We start from the raw sequence: 17389 nt of genomic DNA, 5'->3' as shown, positions 1-17389 counted from the left end.
TGTGGTATTCATTTGAAAAAAGTAACAGAAGGTTATCACAGATTTGGTTGCAATTATGATAGGTGCTGAAACAACCATTTCTTCGGTTAATTTGTTTTCTTTAGCAGCAACATTTGTCTTGAAACTTCAAGTTCACTACATTTTGAATTTTCATACAGTTTATTTACCTTGCCTTTCTACTATGTAAAACTTCGGTTTGATTAGAGAACCTAAGTAGTTGTGTGCCATCTTCTCTAGAGGCATGGGTGATGTTCTGTTTGTGCTCTTCCTGCTATCTCCAAACTTCTTGTCTTTGGGCCATTTGGAGAGGGTAGCTTATTGGAAATTATCTCTTCTGCCTTATTCTTAGGGGCTTTCTTATAAGCAATGATTTTTTTTTTAGAAGAGTCTTCACTTCTGTAGGACTAAGCCAGAAGTAATTGTTGATTAGTCTTGAAGGCTGTGACCGACTTGTGAGATTTCCTGGGAAGATAGGTCTATTCTTGTCCTATTGGCCAGTCTCTACAGAGCTGCCCTTGTGTATGGGGTCACATGTCTTCAGTTTACTTGCAGCATGTTCTTCACTAAGGGCTCAGAGAGCGTAGGAGATGACCTTGGTGAAGGGACGAGCATGTTTATGTGCTCCACTTCCTTTCTGTCTTTTTACCATCCCCAGAATGAGAGCGGGTTCCTCACTGCCCCTTTTGGATTTGTCCACTATCTTGACACACTTCTACAAACCTGTACTATACTAGACAGGTGTTTGGATTATAAGGTTGTTAAATTCACGAACAAGATGGTTAGGCAGTAACTGCTATCTGGTAGACAGGTAGACCCAGCTGAAGAAAGCGCCTCTGTGGCGTGGTCGGTATGGTGTTGGCGTGCCACTTCGGTGGCCGCAAGTTGGTTCTTGGGTATCCTATTGAGGGGCCAGAGATGTGTATTTCTGGTGGTAGAAGTTAACTCACGACATGGTTTGGAAGTCACGTAAAGCCGCTGATCCCGTTGCTGAATAACCACTGGTTCCATCAAATGTAAAAACCATACAATAAAAACAATACCCAGCTGAAGATGTATGTTTGTGAGGTCTTACTGACTAGCTGTTAATCACAATTTCCCAGACAAACCATGCAAGTAAGGCCAGGCAACAGGATCACCCTGCCTTTCATTTGTTTCCAACACTGTCTGGATCATCCAAGCCTTTACAGTATTGGAATAATGATGCAGAGTCATTACTTCATGCCCAGAAGTCTAGCAGTTTCAACATCCCATATGTTCAACAAGCTAGAGGTGCAGGATTACTTCCTCAGCTTAACCGGGTGGGAAGAATTACCAGTTGGTTGAGTGATTTACCCAGCCCTCCCCCCCCCCACCATCTGTAGTTAACTACCTTGTCTGAAAGTTAAGCGGACATTCCAATTCTGAAATAACTCAGGTTTGCATGCTGTGAAATTAAAAATTACTTTAGAAATTTATATTTGTTCCGATACATATACAAACCCTCGGTCCTTTAACGATAGGAAGGTACTTAGCGGCAGCTGAACTGGTCGTAAGCTTCGAACAAGGAGGTTCGGTAGTTAACTACTTGTCTGGCAGTTGGCGGTCAGCTCGACTGTGAGGAGAGGAGTCACTTTGCTTTCGGCCGCGCTAGTGGATGGACTTGCTGCTCGTCTCTCTGCCCTCTTCTGTCATATGCTTGGTTTGCTTCACTGCGTGAAGAATTTTTTTTGCTTTTCCTTTTACTGTGTGTTAGTGCAAAGGATATAAGTAAGTACGTGTGTGTTTTTTTATTCATACAGTGCTTTATTGTTATGGATATGGAACCATGAGAGCTGGAGAGACCCCCTCGCCCCCCCATCAGCCGCAGATTCTGCCCTGGTGTGGAGGGCCGTAAGTGTGGGGCCTTCCGATCATCTGTAGAGGTTGATCCTCATGATTTTTGTACTTGGTGTAGAGGGTGAGAATGCTCTCGCACCGAGACATGTGATACTTGTATTTTTTGGTCAGAGGAGCAGTGGGAGTGCTATGGGGGGAGGAAGAAGCCGCGCAAGCCGGCCAAGGAGTCGTCGGAGGGTTCTCTGGCTACGCCCTTGGTCACGGACACGCCTCCCTCTTTTCTCCCTCCATCTCAGCTCCCTCGTATGGCTCCTTCCCCCTTCGGGGGAGGTTTCTCACTCCTCCTCCTCTCTCGATTAGTCGAGGGGGGGGCAAGATACCCTGACATCCAGTTGTACTCGGGGTCCTCCATTCGCTCGGGGTGGGAACTGTCCCCCCCCCGAGTGATGGGAGGCCCCTTTCACTAACGCACCCGACTTTTCCTTCCTCAGACTTGCTTGCCACGGGGGACGATCTCGGACGGGCCTGGTACTCGCTGGGGCTGCAAGGAACACCGACAGTCCAGGGGCTGCTGAGTCACCTGGCAAGAGGGGCCATGCCGGTAACACACGGGCTGACCACCACGGTGGTGTCCACGTCAGGCAACGCTGCTCCGCCACACCTGGTTTAAACTCAGCACGTAGCCACGGTGACCCCGACAGCCGCTGTGCAGGCACCGCTGCTGGGGGTTTTGATGCACGCTGTGACGCCGCCACCTGGGTTTGCCGCTCCTGCTACAGACCCAGACTTCCGGTGTCCCAAGAGCTCTCCTCTAGACCTGCCTCCTGTGCAGAGGATGCTGCTGGTTCCTGCCCCGCCTCCTGTTCCTGAGTATGCTGCCGCTCCAGCCCTGGTACCAGTTCCTGCCGCCGTCATTCCTGCCTGTGGTGTTGCTGCTCCCACCCCAGGTCCTTCCGGACAGGTGCAGTCGGGCCCTGTTGTGTTTGGCAACTGCCCCGGCTCCGTCCTGGATGGAAGACTTGACGGTGGTGCTGAGGAAGCTGATGAAGAAAAAGAAGAGGAGGAGGAAAGAGTCATCTTCATCGTCTTCTTCGTCGTCGTTGTCTGCCGCCTCTTCCCCTTCAACTTCTAAGGCCCCACAGCCGAAGAAGAAGAAGGTTGCCTCCGCCCCTCCAAGAAGGCTTGTGCTGAGACTTCTTAGGGTCCGTCCCACTCCGGTGGGACGGTTGGGACTTCCGTCGGTCCTCCTGTTCCTTCGGGAACGGGGCCCGTCTCTCCTTTTGGCGCCAGAGGTTCTGCCTCGACGCCAGGTACTGTCTCGGCCTCTCGTTCACGAGAGCCACCGAGTGTACAGCCAAGACCCAGGCAACCAAGTCCACTCAGCGCCAGGATCCAGGCACGGAGCGGAAGACTGGTGGCGATGCGCTGGTACCCAGGGTTGACGCGACTGTCCCAGACTGCTCGCAGGCTGAGGTGAGGAAGCGGTCCCCTTGGTCGCCTGAACCAGCCTCGGCTGGTCCAAGCGGCGTGACGCGCCGTGAAGACAGGCCTCGCTCCCACCGCGACAGCGGACTCTGCAGGTCCCCTGATCGCCGCTCCTACTAGGACCGGGCGGAGAGTGGGACCAGCAGCAGCTCTTCTGACGCTCGGGACCGTTGCCTCTGTTCTCGGTCCAGCCGCTCGACCAGGCCTGCAGCCCGATCGCCTGCACGATCCCGCCATGACGCCCTACGAACCTGGCCCGGTCCTCGGGCCAACCAGATCGTACGCGCAAGTGGCAGGAGGAGACCAGGAGGGGTCTGTCGTGGTTCCTCCTGTGGAAGGAGGAGGGTCTCGGGAGGCATTCTCGTTGGACGGGCTTGATGGTCCATCTCCACAGGATGCAGTCACTCCTGAGATCCAGAGGTCGTTCGCGGAGGTAATTGTGCTGATTCGTCAGCACAACGACCTCGGAGAAGGATCGCCGCTCCCACCTACCGAGCCCACATCGGTCTTTGAGTCATTCTGGGGACCTAAGAAGGAACCCAGGACGACGGTGCGTCTGCCGCGATCGGCCTTGGCTGACAGCGTGCTGAGCCAAGTGGACGTTCTTGTCTCCGGACAGGAGGGTTCGCTTCGGTCCGGTAGGTCTGCCAAGCTCCTTCCTCCACCTCTGCTGCGACAGAGGCGCTTCTACATGCCTTCAGAGGACCCTCTGCCGCCCAAACAGGTTAACCCAGAGCTAGCTAGGCTAACTCCGGGGGTGTCTCTGCCGCAGCTCCTGTCGGAGAACCTTTGGTTCTCGCAGCAGGAGGCACTTGCCTTGGAATCTACCGCAATGGCAGCATTCCAAGCAGTCTCATGGCTCGACCTGTGGTCCCTCACAGTGTCGAAAGCCATGGCCTCCTTGGGGAACATCACTCCTGAAGGGGACCCGGCTTTTGTGAGTGTGCCAGTCTGGGGGTAGGGCCATCGCCTACTTGGCCCACCAGACGGCTAACCTGTGGGCCAACCTGGTTCTCCGGTGTAGAGACGCTGTTCTCACCCGAGTGTCCAGGGCGGCTGGGCGTGAGGTGGCTCTGGGTCTTCACAACGGACTGATGACAGTGACCGTCTGGTCCACCAGGCAATCTTGAAGGTGGCTGGGCAACCTCGGACAACTGTGGCTAAGCCCAAGAGTTTAGCTAGCACTTCCTCTGCTGCCAAGACGGTCGCCTCGTCGAAGCCGAGAGGAAAGACTCTGCCTTCGACTTCTGCTGTAAGGAGTGACCGCAACCAGCCCTCTTCCCAGTCCTTCTCTTGAGGAGGATCTGGGAAGAAAAAGTCAAAAAGAGGAGGGAAACTCTAGGGACGGCGTTCCCCCTCACCTGCTGCTGGAAGTTGGGTGGTGCCTGGTGAGCCATTGGGCAACATGGCAGAGCTACGGTGCGGAGACCTCGATAGTAAATGTCCTTCGGGAAGGATATCTACTACCCTTCAAGTCTCGACCACCCCTCACCTCCAACCCAGTCCATCTGCAAACCTACGTTCCTGGCTCGACCAAGGATGTGACGCTTCGGCAGGAAGTAGAAGCCATGCTGAGCAAACGTGTTGTGGAGATCGTACAGGATCAGTCGCTTGGCTTCTACAGCCGACTCTTCCTAGCGGAGAAGTCCTTGGGGGGCTGGCGCTTGGTGATAGATCTCTCTCCATTGAACCGATTCGTTCGCCAGACTCGGTTCACGATGGAAACAGCACGTTCAGTACTCGATTCCATCAGGGAGGACGACTTCATGCTTTCGGTGGATCTGAAGGACGCGTATTTCCAGATACCCATCCATCAATCCTCCAGGAAGTACCTCCGCTTCATCCTCGACGGGACAGTGTACCAATTCAGGGCACTTTGTTTCGGTCTCTCAACACCACCCCACAGGTGTTCACTCGAGTGTTCACGCTGGTGTCGGCTTGGGCTCACTCGGTAGGGATACGTCTCTTGAGGTATCTCAACGATTGGTTAGTCCTGACGAGCTCCCGCTCGCAGTTGCTGCAGGACAGAGATCGACTACTTGAATTCTGTCGCAAACTGGGAATCGTAGTAAATTACGAGAAGTCAGATCTCGAGCCCAAGCAGAGGATGAAGTACCTGGGCATGCTGATCGACACGGTAGTAGGGCGAGTCTTCCCCGCAGATTTGCGGATCAGCAGGTTCAGGGAGGCAGCAAGACAGTTCCTGTCTCTACAGGAGCAAGCAGCTCAGCAGTGGCAGGTCGGGATCGGTCACCTGTCGTCTTTCGAGAAGCTAGTCCCTCATGGGCGTCTTCACCTGCGGTCTCTTCAGTGGAGACTAAAGGAGTGTTGGTCACAGGCAAGGGACCCTCCCTTCTTCCCCGTGTCCCTCTCGGAGGAGGTGAGGCAGGACCTAGCCTGGTGGCTGGACGACGGGAACCTCGTAAAAGGAGTGCCTCTTTCCCCCCCCTCCCCGGAGTTGCTGCTCTTCTCGGACGCATTGACTGAGGGATGGGGCGCACACCTGGAGGAGTTGCTGACTGCAGGTGTGTGGGACCATCGCGACAAGCACCTTCACATCAACGTCCTGGAGCTCAAGGCAGCGTTCCTCACTCTCCAAGAGTTCCGGGACCATCTGGTGGGACACTCGGTGGTGCTGATGAGCAACAACACCACAGTCGTGGCGTACGTCAACAAGCAGGGGTGGCCTAGTGTCCCTCCCGCTGCACCAGTTGACGTTGCAGGTGCACGAGTGGGCCGCGGCACACTCAGTAGAGCTGTCGGCCCACTACATTCCAGGCAAGAAGAATGTGGTACCCGACAAGCTCAGCCATCGGGATCAGGTGATAAGAACCGAATGGTCCCTTCATCCAGACGTGGCGGAAAGGCTCTTCAACCTGTGGGGTGCGTCCAGTCATGGATCTGTTCGCCACCCGGCACAACAGAAAACTCCAGGTTTTCTACTCAGTTGTGCCGGACCCATGGGCAGCTGCAGAGGACGCTCTTCAACATCCGTGGGACAACCTCTTCGTCTACGCCTTTCCCCCGTTCTGTCTGATTTGCAAAGTGATCAGCAGGGCGCTGATCACCGTGAACCTTCGGATGATCCTGGTGGCGTCCAAACGACCTCAGGCCATTTGGTATCCGGACCTGCTGGCTCTGCTTGCCGAAGCGCTGAGAGAGATTCCCCCTGGCACAACCTCCTGTGCCAGCCACACGTAGAACGGTACCACCAATCCGTCGAGTCCCTGTGTCTTCACGGCTGGCTGTTATCCACCATCTCTTGCGAGCAAGAGGCTTTTCTCGCAGCGCAGCAACAGAGATCTCCTCTTCTTTTGAGATCTCCCTCCTGACGAAGAGCAAGAGGTCTTGCCCACCCAAGGAACTCAGGCCCCCAGGGTGGGATGTGACTCTTGTCCTTAGGAGTTTGACTCGCAGACCCTTTGAGCCACTCCGAGAGTCGTCAGACAGGGATCTGACCCTCAAGACCCTTTTCTTGCTGGCCCTGGCATCGGCGAAGAGAGTAGGGGAACTTCATGGTCTTTCCTGCGATGTCAAGCATTCCAGGGGATGGGGATCCGTGATGCTCTATTTCGTCCCGAACTTCGTAGCGAAGACTCAGAATCCTTCGGTCCCAGACGACCGGTTCGAATCCTTCACGATCCCCTCCCTGAAGGATTTCACTGATAATGATGCGGATGAGATGCTGTTTTGTCCTGTGAGGGCGCTATCTGAAAAGAACTCGGCACCTCAGGCCTGAGTGTCGACGCCTCTTTGTTAGCACCGGGGTTACCAAGAAAGAAGTTTCCAAGAACACTCTTTCTGGCTGCATGAGGTGATCAGGAGGGCGTACGAGACAGCTGGTAGTGACGACACCCGTACCCTTTGTCCAAGAGCCCACGAAGTCAGAGGTATTGGTCCAACCCTTGCGTTTCACAAGAACTTCTCCCTGGCGTAGGTTCTGAAGGCAGGGGTTTGGGCCAACCAGACCACCTTCACTTCATCTACCTTCGGGATATCATCCACAGGTCCTTGGACACTTTTTCCTTGGGACCCGTGGTGGTTCAACAAGTTTTGTAGTCTACCCAGCACATCCTTGTGTGACTGCATGAATGGACAAATGAAAGAGAGTGTGACTAGCTTCTCTTCCTCCTTCGTTCTTCTCCTCTACCTGTGTGCAGAGGGTCGCGATCGTCACTATGCTGAACAGGAGGCCGATGCAGGTAAGCTACACTACTGAGCTCCATTCTATCCCTTTCAGTAGGGATAGGAGTGTTTATCCACCACTCCCCGACAAGGGGGGGGGGGGGGGGGGGAGTGGAAGCCAAAAAGAGACAAACCCATAACTTTACTTTGGCTCTTGAAGAAGGAACTAGTTCTTGCCTTTTGCTATTTATAAGAGGTAAGCTTGCCTCCCTCCTATAAATCTGGTCCAGAAGTCTGACCACTAATCCTGGGGTGCACACCCCAATCAGCTGGGCAGAGACTAGGATCCCTCCCTCTGCTCTTACGACCAGGGAGGGAATCCAAGGTAGGACGAACACCAGTCTATTCGTAAGACTCAGATTCCACCCACCAAGAAGTGAGTCTTTCTATTGTTAAAGGACCGAGGGTTTGTATATGTATTGGAACAAATAACAATTTGTCGGAAATTGTATTTTTCCTAACTATACAAACCTGAGGTCCTTTACAATAGGAAGGTACTTAGCGGCAGCTGAACCGGTCGTAAGCTTCGAACAAGGGGGTTCGGTAGTTAACTACTTGTCCGGCAGTTGGCGGTCAGCTCGACTGTGAGGAGAGGAGTCACTTTGCTTTAGGCCCAGGAAATGCAGAGTGAGGGGTGGCATGAGGTGGGACTATATGTAAAGGACCTCAGGTTTGTATAGTTAGGAAAAATACAATTTCCGACAAATTGTTGTTTTACAAGAAAAGTTGGTTTAATATGATATTCCAAAGGGTTGTGTATTTTTAATGTTTCATTTTAGCACAGTGGCCTGAGTTTAAAAGTTAGAGATCTTTATTATGTGCTAAGTGTTGTTTAATACCATATTTTCAAGGTTTGAATATGGAAAGTAATATTAGCAATTTGTTGAAGATTGGGTTGGTATTTTATAATGAATAAAAATATTTAATCAGTTCTTTATGGTTTTGATTGATTGCCTTGAATAGATTAATACTTTGGTAGGGTGTAAGCTGAACGTATTATACTGTCCCATAAGTTCAACAGAAGTGTGATTGTAGTTGTTATTAATATTTTTTTTTATGTTCCTTACAGCCACAAGTGTTTTGGGTTATCCCAGAACACATTAAAGAAGCCTGTTGCCTACAAACAGTATGGAGGAGTCTATGTGGAATGTATCCAATAATCCCTATCCTTCTTGCATGAAAGAAGAACCATTAGCTAACGATGCTTCAGCTTCTCAGAGTCTGTGGGAGAGAGATGATGGCATAAATGTAGTTGAGCCAGTTGTGGAAATCAAGACAGGAGGTGATTATTTAGAAAGTGTGGATGGCATTCAACCAGATCTTCATGACCGAGGAGGGAGACCCGACTACTCATATAACTCTACAGGTGAGCTTTGCACATGTTTTGCCATTTTGTGGCTTTTTATGAGAAAGACTGTGTAACAAACAATTTTATATAAGTTACTTACCAAATAATTATATAGCTATAGTTTCTACTTTACGCGGCAGCTCAAAATACAAAAATGCATTATAGTGCTCTTTTGTTTTAGGTGTAGACAGTTTGCCCCCTCCCCATTACCGGGGAAGAATAAGTACAACACAACTGGAGCAGACAATTCATTTCTGCCGGTCAGTTACTAAATGGGTTGTTGAGCAGCTCTCATTGGATTTGTTTTGTCACCTGATGGTTTGGTTGGCTCTACATTAGGTGATGTACTTTATTTATTTTATTTTTTTATTTATTTATTTTTTTTGTAGTCCACTATTAATTAAATATTGAATTACTAATATTTAATAGCGTAGCAAATATTCTGTGTTTTGTTCATGAAACTTACCTGTCAGATATATATATATATATGTAGCTGTATTTTCTGAAGTCCGACAGAATTTTAAAAACTTCCGACACACGCAGTGGTCGGCCAGGTGGTTAGTACCCATTCCCGCCGCTGGGAGGCGGGTATCAGGAACCATTCCCATTTTCTATTCATAATTTTTCTGTCGCCAGTGCTGGAAACAGCTGTTTCCAGTACCTCCGTCTTAGATTTTGGAAACTTCATTGCCGCTAAGTATCCTAATTGTCTTTTAATTTATTTACTTGGATTTGTGGCTAGGCATACGCTATCTTAAATTGATTTGAATTTGATTCATTTTTGCATAAGATATCTGAATCTAGTTAGGCTAGTTTCAGAGGGTGTTGTCTGCAAAGATAGGGTGTGGCTACCGAAAGCTTCGGTAGATCCGCACTTGGTATGCACGAGGGGTATGAGTCTTGCTTCTTTGTTGAGATTTGTCATGTAAGGAGTGTGAGACTTTGTCTAACTTCCGTAAGGAAGACGTATGATTCGTATGTACGCAATTAATCAGTAAACATGTCCCTAATTCCGTAAGGAAAAACGTACGATTTCATGTACGCAATTAATCAGTAAACAAAAGTCAGGGTAGTGAACCTGCTAACCTTCCTGTAGATTTTTTTTTTTTTTTGCTTAACCCTGTAGTATGGCCTACGGGTTATGAATATGTCTGCGGGAGGTGATCGCTCTCCTTCATTGTTGTGAAGAGTGCTACTTCTGTTATTGTGTTTCTCATAACCCTGTAATGTTGCCTTCGGGCCCTAAACAGTGGTCTGTAGAGGTTATTGCCCTTTCTCTAATACTCTTTCGATTCGTATCTTAGAATCGAAAGTGCTTGCTTTAGAGAGCAATAGTGAAGTGGCTAAGTGCAGTGACAGTGCCCCTTGTGTAGTGGAGGGTGCGTCAGATCGGCCTTATTTCGCCTCTAGGCCGGGACCTCTGCTTGACTCCCAGGGCCCGGGGAGAGAGCATGTCGAAAGCCGAAGGAGCGTTACGAGGAACCCCCACCGATCTGGCGTGGCTTCGGCAGTTTTTCTGATGAAAAATCCCCAGACTGCCTAAGTGCGTGCACGTGCACGAATCCTGAAGGATTGCTTCTCGTCCTCCGAAGTGTCCTCCCCGCGCAGGGGTTGGAGCTTTCGGAAGGACTCGCGCCCTCTAAATAGAAGCTTTATAGAAGAGGACGCTTCACGTCCTCTCTCTCTCGTTATGCGTTCCAGTGAGAAGTAAGAAGGCGAACGTCGCCTGATCACGTGTACGTCTTTCCACCGAGAAATATGAAAAAGAAGTCTTAGTAGCAGGACGCTTTTGAGAGCGGACGTCCGAGCTTTGTTACTGTGAGAATAAGAAGGCGTTCCCCCGCCCCCTCCCCTCGTATTCTCACACGATCAACCCTTCTCCTGAGACTGTTTTCGTGCAGTCGGATTTCTCTCCGAGATGTATCTCGCTTGTTTGACGCCTGTCAGGGAGCGTGACGCTTTTCTGCCAACGACTTCTTTTGAACGCTCGGCTTGGACGGGACGTTCGGATGGACGCCAGGCGCGCGGGCCCGTGCACCCGCCAAGCGCGCACCAGTGGACGCCGAGCGCACGCCAGTGGATACCGAGCGCGCGCCGCGCGCGCCAGTGGACGCCGAGCGTGCTCGCTGCTCGCCAGTGGACGCCGAGCGCGCGCGCCAGCGCACGCCAGGTGTGTCGCCTGGCTGAACGTTTCTGTTGAACTCTTCAAGCTCTTGTTTACGATTTGGGCCTCAAGAATTTTTACCTCTACCTTCGGTGATACCTTATACCTCACATGCAAAGAATGTGAAGTAAGCAGTGCTTCGGAGGAAGCTTAAAGTGAACAGACAACTTCGTCTTCGAAACCCAGCAAGACCTCGGGTTTCGTGAATTCAAGAGGTCTTTGTCAATATTATATTGCTTTTCGCAAAGGTGGATGGAGTTAAGGAAAGCTCAAGGGAAGATCTCGTTTTCTCTACCGCAGTCAAGACTTTGCGATAAGGCAGTTACGGGTTATGTAAAGGCTCGATGTCCTGCACGTCAGGACTCTCGGCAACGTTCAGTAGGATTCTTGCAAAGGCACTCATCAAAAGGACGCTCTTCAGGAAAGCGCAAGACAGGACTTCCTTTGCCATACTGCAATAAATTTAAGCTTTAGCAGGCATTAGTTGTGATACGGGAGAGGAAGCTGGTTGGAGAGTTTCTTCCTCTTCCCAGGATAATTTTGCAAGCTTTTTAGCCCATCTGAAAGGTTTTTTGATAATAGATTTTGTTAGTTTCTAGTCGGGACTACGCTGCCGAATTGAACATCGTCGTTCTACCTGCCGTAAGCCCAGTCTCTTAACAGGATTCTTGCCCCTTCCTCGTTTGAGACGGGAATCGGAAAAATAAAATGCTCGACTTCCTGGATTACGTTTTGTCATTCAGTGACTTTCCCCCATTGACAATATACTATCGTTTTGTCAAGTAAGTGGGTATCCCCTCATTGACAAAATATCTCTTTGTCCCGTAAATGGGTTAGTTCTCATTGACAAACATCTCATTAACTTGATATTGCGTAAGCGAATAAGCTCTTATTGACAAGATTCGGAAGAGCTCTCATTCGTCATTCGCAGACTCGTACAAGAAATAGGGGAACTTGTAGACTACGTCAATGAACGCTTATGTTCCCAATAAACATAAGAAGCTTGAGCTGACGCTTCGATTCTCTTAAGTTTTGTTCATGAAACTTGCCTGTCAGATATGTATGTAGTTGTATTTCCGAATTCAGCTATATATATGTCTGCCAGGTAAGTATGAACAAACTTTATTGTGATATAATTTCATATTTTGCCTTGCGTTATTTTATTTCTGGTTGGTTCAAGTCAATATACACTTGCTGTAGTTACCTCTTCGGATTGGCAACCGAGAGTCTATTGTCTATTTTAAGGACATTTAATCGTTACTCCCTGCAGCCTTCCAGGAGTTTCCGATTTATCTTTTACCGTTGTATGGTAGTGTTCTGACGACACAAACGCATCTATATATTTAGCGTTTTCTGTTTCGCTTAAATATACCAGCTTGAGAGTCTTTCTGCTCAAAAAATAACGGACCTATTTTCTTTGTAGAATAGGGTAGCTGGCAACCCAGACATAAAGTTAAGAGACGACGTTCGTAAGCTGCTGGCTGCTGCTGTCACGCTGTGTCTGTCCTCCTCCTCCAGTCCAACCGAGCCAGTAACAGATCGTGCGCTGTCATACGCGGTAGGTTACGTCTCTCTCTCCTGCGGGATTGACTGACTAACCGTATCTCTGTGCTGGCGGTTACGTCTCTCCTGCGGGATTGACTGATTAACTGTATCTCTGTCCTACAATCACGGACTTTAAGCCTAAGATTGAGGGGATTTCTTACGTGAATCGAATAAACGGTTGCATTCGTTTTGCCTTACTATGTTCAACAGAGTTATCCTCTTAATCCTTTCGGTGCTCGTTACCAGCACGTATAGAACTACGAGTCTACCGCAACATTGCACTTTTATATGCTCTCCTGCTTAGGCAAAGCGCAGCCTTATTAGGGAAGTAAGGCATACTCGGGGAGGGAATGGATGAGCTTGCTGGGGACCATTTCCTTCCTGAAGAAGTTTGTTTCCCTGAATAGACTGCAATTCAGACCACAGTTTTTTTCCTACCGGGAAACTGAAATATTATTCAAGATCTAGGAATGATTCTGAACATCTCTCAGTGCGTCTATCACCTGAGTGATAGAAAGAAGGTGCCGGACATCTGGATAGGGTTTCAGATGTCCTGGATCTTAATCTGAAAGAAGTAAAGGCGATTCGGTAGTCCCTCCAGTCCTCGAAACGAGTTTTTGGGAACCAGTGGTCCAGATCAACTCTGATATTCCACAGCTCTCTCATATCTTAAGAAGTATCTTCTCTCGGTCCCTGTTCGAGTTTACGAGAAAGAGCCTATTATAACAACAGGCGTAGAATGTAACGATCCTCTAGGGGTTCGTTACAGGATTGCAAAAGTCCGTACGAATCGTCTCGATTGACGGCAGCAACTATTGACTTCCGAGTGGAATCTTTCTTTAGAAGTAAGTTGAGAGTTGTGGAGACTTTAGGGACGCCCTTTCATTCTTCTCTTCGATATGTTGAGGACGAAGAGGCTTCTTCTTCTCTGCTCCCTTATTCTCGATCCGGGATCGGTACCATTAAACGCCATCCTATGATATTGAACGGGGATGGATGTTTTAGTCTCTTTTCCCCTTTTTCAATCGCTTAGGAAATGTAATAAGAGGATTTATGACGTCACAGGGAGCGACAATGACGCTGATCGCCCCATGTTGGCCTTCAGGATCCTGGATTCACAGAGGTCACATCCTAGTTCACTTTTCAAGGACCTTTTCCGAGAGAGTCGGTCTACTCTAACTCGAAAGGTACCTATAACCTCTCCGCTCTGAGTCTGACTACGTTCAGGCTATCGAGATGTTGACAGGAATAAGATTACCGTCTTCCATTTCCGTCTGAAGAATGGGATAAGCTGGCAGTCACAACTATTAAAGAATACGCAAATATGTTGTTGACGGCCTTTGGGCTCAGAGATTTGCGTCTGTCAAACAACAGAGCCCTTCACGATCTTTGAGTTCTGTGGAATCTCGAATCTCGCTCACCATCTACTTTTTGTCTCACCTGTTTTCTCGGAGTCAGACACTCGTTGGGCGAAATCAGGGCGGAAACATTATAGTAGCCCTGAGTTTCTTGTTGACGAAGTCGGTTGCGTTTATACACCCCCGATGATCGTGTAACATGAGACCAGGTTGGACTGTCAGGCATTCTTCCTTCGGGACTGAATCGCCTTTTTGCTCCTCGCTCCTTTCTCCTGGCACCAGAAGCTCGAGTCAGGAGTTGATTCGCTGACGACGTTGGGTTGCGTTGATACACCCCCCAAGGTTTGCTTAGATTGAATCGCCCAGGCAGTCCAGACACTCATCCTTCAGCGAAGAATAGTGCCTTATGGTCTTCAGGGTACAGCCTTGCTGTCCTTGATTCGTCTGACTGGTCAACTGGTCGGTCACCTGACTTTAGTACAGACGGACTGACTGTGCATGTCCAGATCGAAGCTTTCAATATGGAACTTAGACGTAGTCTGAAGTTCTTGATGTCAAAGCATTCGAACCTCTCCTACCTGTTAACTTCTTGCATGTGATCAGGAAGGCCTTCTTCTAACCACCCTAGATACGACAAAGAGGGTTAGTGAGATTTTAAGCCATCGTCACAAGTTTTGGCTTTAGAGAACACAAGGCGGTGTGCTCTCTAAGCCTTCCGTTGTGGCCTAAGAATGGAAACCCGCCCTTTTGTCCTTGGGCCAGGAGCTTGGAAGCAAGGATGGCACAAGTTAGTGGGCAGGAGCCAGAGAGAGTCCTGTGCCCTGTCGGTCTCTCAAGTTTTATCTACATAAAACTCAAGAAAGTCGAAGTCATTCGGGGCAATCTGCAGTGTTCCGAAAAAGACCAGACTTGCCCATATCGAAGAACAGCCTGGCTTTAGTGTTAAGGAGTTCTTTCAAAAATGCTCCTTCATTGTTTTTGCACAAAGATTTGAAATCTTTTTATCTGAATGCTCACATGGCACTCAGCAACATCCTGAGTACCATGTTTTAGCGAAGCAACTCTGTGTTCACTTCACACTCCCTGCGAGATGTGAAGATGGCATATGAGATCTGCTGCTCGCTAGGGCCATACGTGTCTGCAGACACAATCTTGGGGCAAGAAGTACCACTCATCCTATCCTGTAGAAAATGGTTAGGAAGAGCTCTTAATTTAGTTGTTTGAGTCGCCGACAACGGCGACTTCTTAACTCTTAAGCCTTAGTTAAACACACCTTAACTTTGGCTAGGTTGGTCAGGTGGTGTTATATATATTTATATAATATATATTTTTTTTACTTCTTAGCGCTCATGGTATGGTCAATATGGGTCTAGTCACATTGTGGTCACGCCCCCGTTGACAGATCATCTGGAGTGCACCAGCTTTATAGGCTCTCTACCTCGCTGGCAACTCTAGTAAAGCAGAAGCAGACTTGGGTGACAGTAATCACGAAGTCAGCTATGCTAACAGGTGGAACCAAGATGTAAATCATCTGCATGCATTTGTTTCCCAAAATCCTTCTATTCTGTCCCTTCCCACCTCCAAAGGTGGGATTCAGCTATATATATATCTGACAGGCAAGTTTCATGAACAAAATGATATTGTTATGATACAATAAAGTTTGTTCATACTTACCTGGCAGATATATATAATCAAGTACCCACCCACCTCCTCCCCTCAGGGGACAGTGGAAATAAAAATTATGAATAGAAAAATGGGAATGGTTCCTGATACCCGCCATTACCCAGCGGCGGGAAATGGGTACTAACCACCTGGCCGAAACCACTGCGTGTGTCCGGAAGTTTTTTAAAATTCTGTCGGACTTCAGAAAATACAGCTATATATATATCTGCCAGGTAAGTATGAACAAACTTTATTGTATCATAACAATATCATATTTTGTATTGTGATTTACTTCATTATATCAGACACTAATATTTTAGCATTAGGTATTGCAGTAAAGGCTGCAAAATGAGTCTTGCGTTGGCAAAGTATGATAGACATTGTGCAGAGAAAGTTAATTGTGAAGAATGTAAGGGATAAGGAAACTTGGAAGACTTTCAAATAATCATTTGGACAAGCTTCATAGAGACAAACTGAGAAAGGCAGCAGGTAGGGCCGAAGCTAACACTTGAATTAGTCAGGGTGAATCTCCTAAAGTAGCAGTTGATATACCCATTCCTTCAATGCTTGTGACTGCTTTCTCCCCTATCTCCAGTCCTCCTATTTTTCCAGTTACTCCAATACCTGGCTCCCTTTCTTCTGAGTCCAATGCCGTTGTTAGCTTAGAACAGTGTTTTTCAACCTTTTTACCTCGGGGTGCATCTATGAATTAACAGAAACTTTAGGGCGCACCTTTGATTCTAGTCTTTACCATCTTCCTGCAAGCGGGCAAAATAATAGATTCAGCAAGAATATGCGACTTCATCTTTACGACAATCATTTCCAATACTTTGTAAGATTCAATTTGAGCTTTTTCAGACAACGTTACTCTACTTTTGAAAGCAAATGCTTGCTTTGTTGCTCAAGTAGTCTTTTGAAATAATTTGTCTTTTCCTTAAAGACTGCAATGTGATGTTTGAAAATGTTAACTTAATTTACTAGGAAGCATCGACTCATTTGACATTTTGCAATCACAAACCAAACACAATGGGAGAGGCTGATTTTCATCTCCAGTCCGTGTGAAGCCAAAACTTGAATAACTTTTGTTGTATTTCCGATTAGGTCTAATCTTAATTTTCTTAGCTTGACAGTTCACTTCACTCGAAACGGTTTCATCACTAACCTGGATTGCTGCACTGGTTAATTCTGTAGCCAACTGACCTCAAGGAAAATTGGGTATTAGCTATGCCCTTTCAAGGAAAATTGGGTATTAGCTATGTTCTTTCATCCACTGCACTGACCATATGGTGAAGTCATTAACCTGGATTACTGTACTAGATTAGGCTTAGTTTATTCTGGTATCTGGCCTCGGGAAATTTAGTATTATTCCTGCTTTGTTTTTATGAGAGGAAATCAGAGATACGAGTGACAGGCAGCTACTGTGGCTGAGAATCGATGGAAAATGCTGGAACTTAAGAAATTATGTTAACAGAAGAATATACTATTCTTCATCACAACAGTTCTACAATTTAATATTCGAGCACATATCAGAGAGAAAGAGAGAGAATCATGAAAAAAAAAACTCTACCAAAAGTAATAAAAGATTAAGATTGTCAGTTCCATTTCAACCACGAATAAGACTGAAGATTTTGTAGAATCAGTCAAAAAGTACTGGAAAAAGGACTGGTTTTTAACACATTTTTTATGGAAATGCTTATATCAGCAATAAAATAATAATTATTTTTTAGAATATTTTTCCGATACTGAGATTAAGGATGAAATAGTTAAAAATATATGTTTTCATTTAGCAATGAATTTTGCAAAGCATAAAACAAACACATAAACTTG

At 47.8% G+C, this 17389-nt stretch overlaps 1 protein-coding gene across 1 annotated transcript in view; it reads left to right on the top strand.

The window, feature by feature from the left end:
* Positions 1-17389, top strand: part of LOC135225689 (uncharacterized) — a 106394-nt gene that overhangs the window by 2871 nt on the left and 86134 nt on the right. Inside the window, exon 2 of the mRNA XM_064265038.1 lies at positions 8555-8851. Within this exon, the coding sequence (XP_064121108.1) occupies positions 8614-8851 (238 nt within the window). The 5' untranslated portion in view covers positions 8555-8613. The remainder of the gene's footprint in view (positions 1-8554; positions 8852-17389) is intronic.

Source organism: Macrobrachium nipponense, chromosome 13 (assembly GCF_015104395.2).
Source record: "Macrobrachium nipponense isolate FS-2020 chromosome 13, ASM1510439v2, whole genome shotgun sequence".
NCBI lineage: Eukaryota > Metazoa > Arthropoda > Malacostraca > Decapoda > Palaemonidae > Macrobrachium > Macrobrachium nipponense.
The sequence above is the reverse complement of the archived record's forward strand: the minus strand, read 5'-3'. Positions and strand labels throughout refer to the sequence as shown.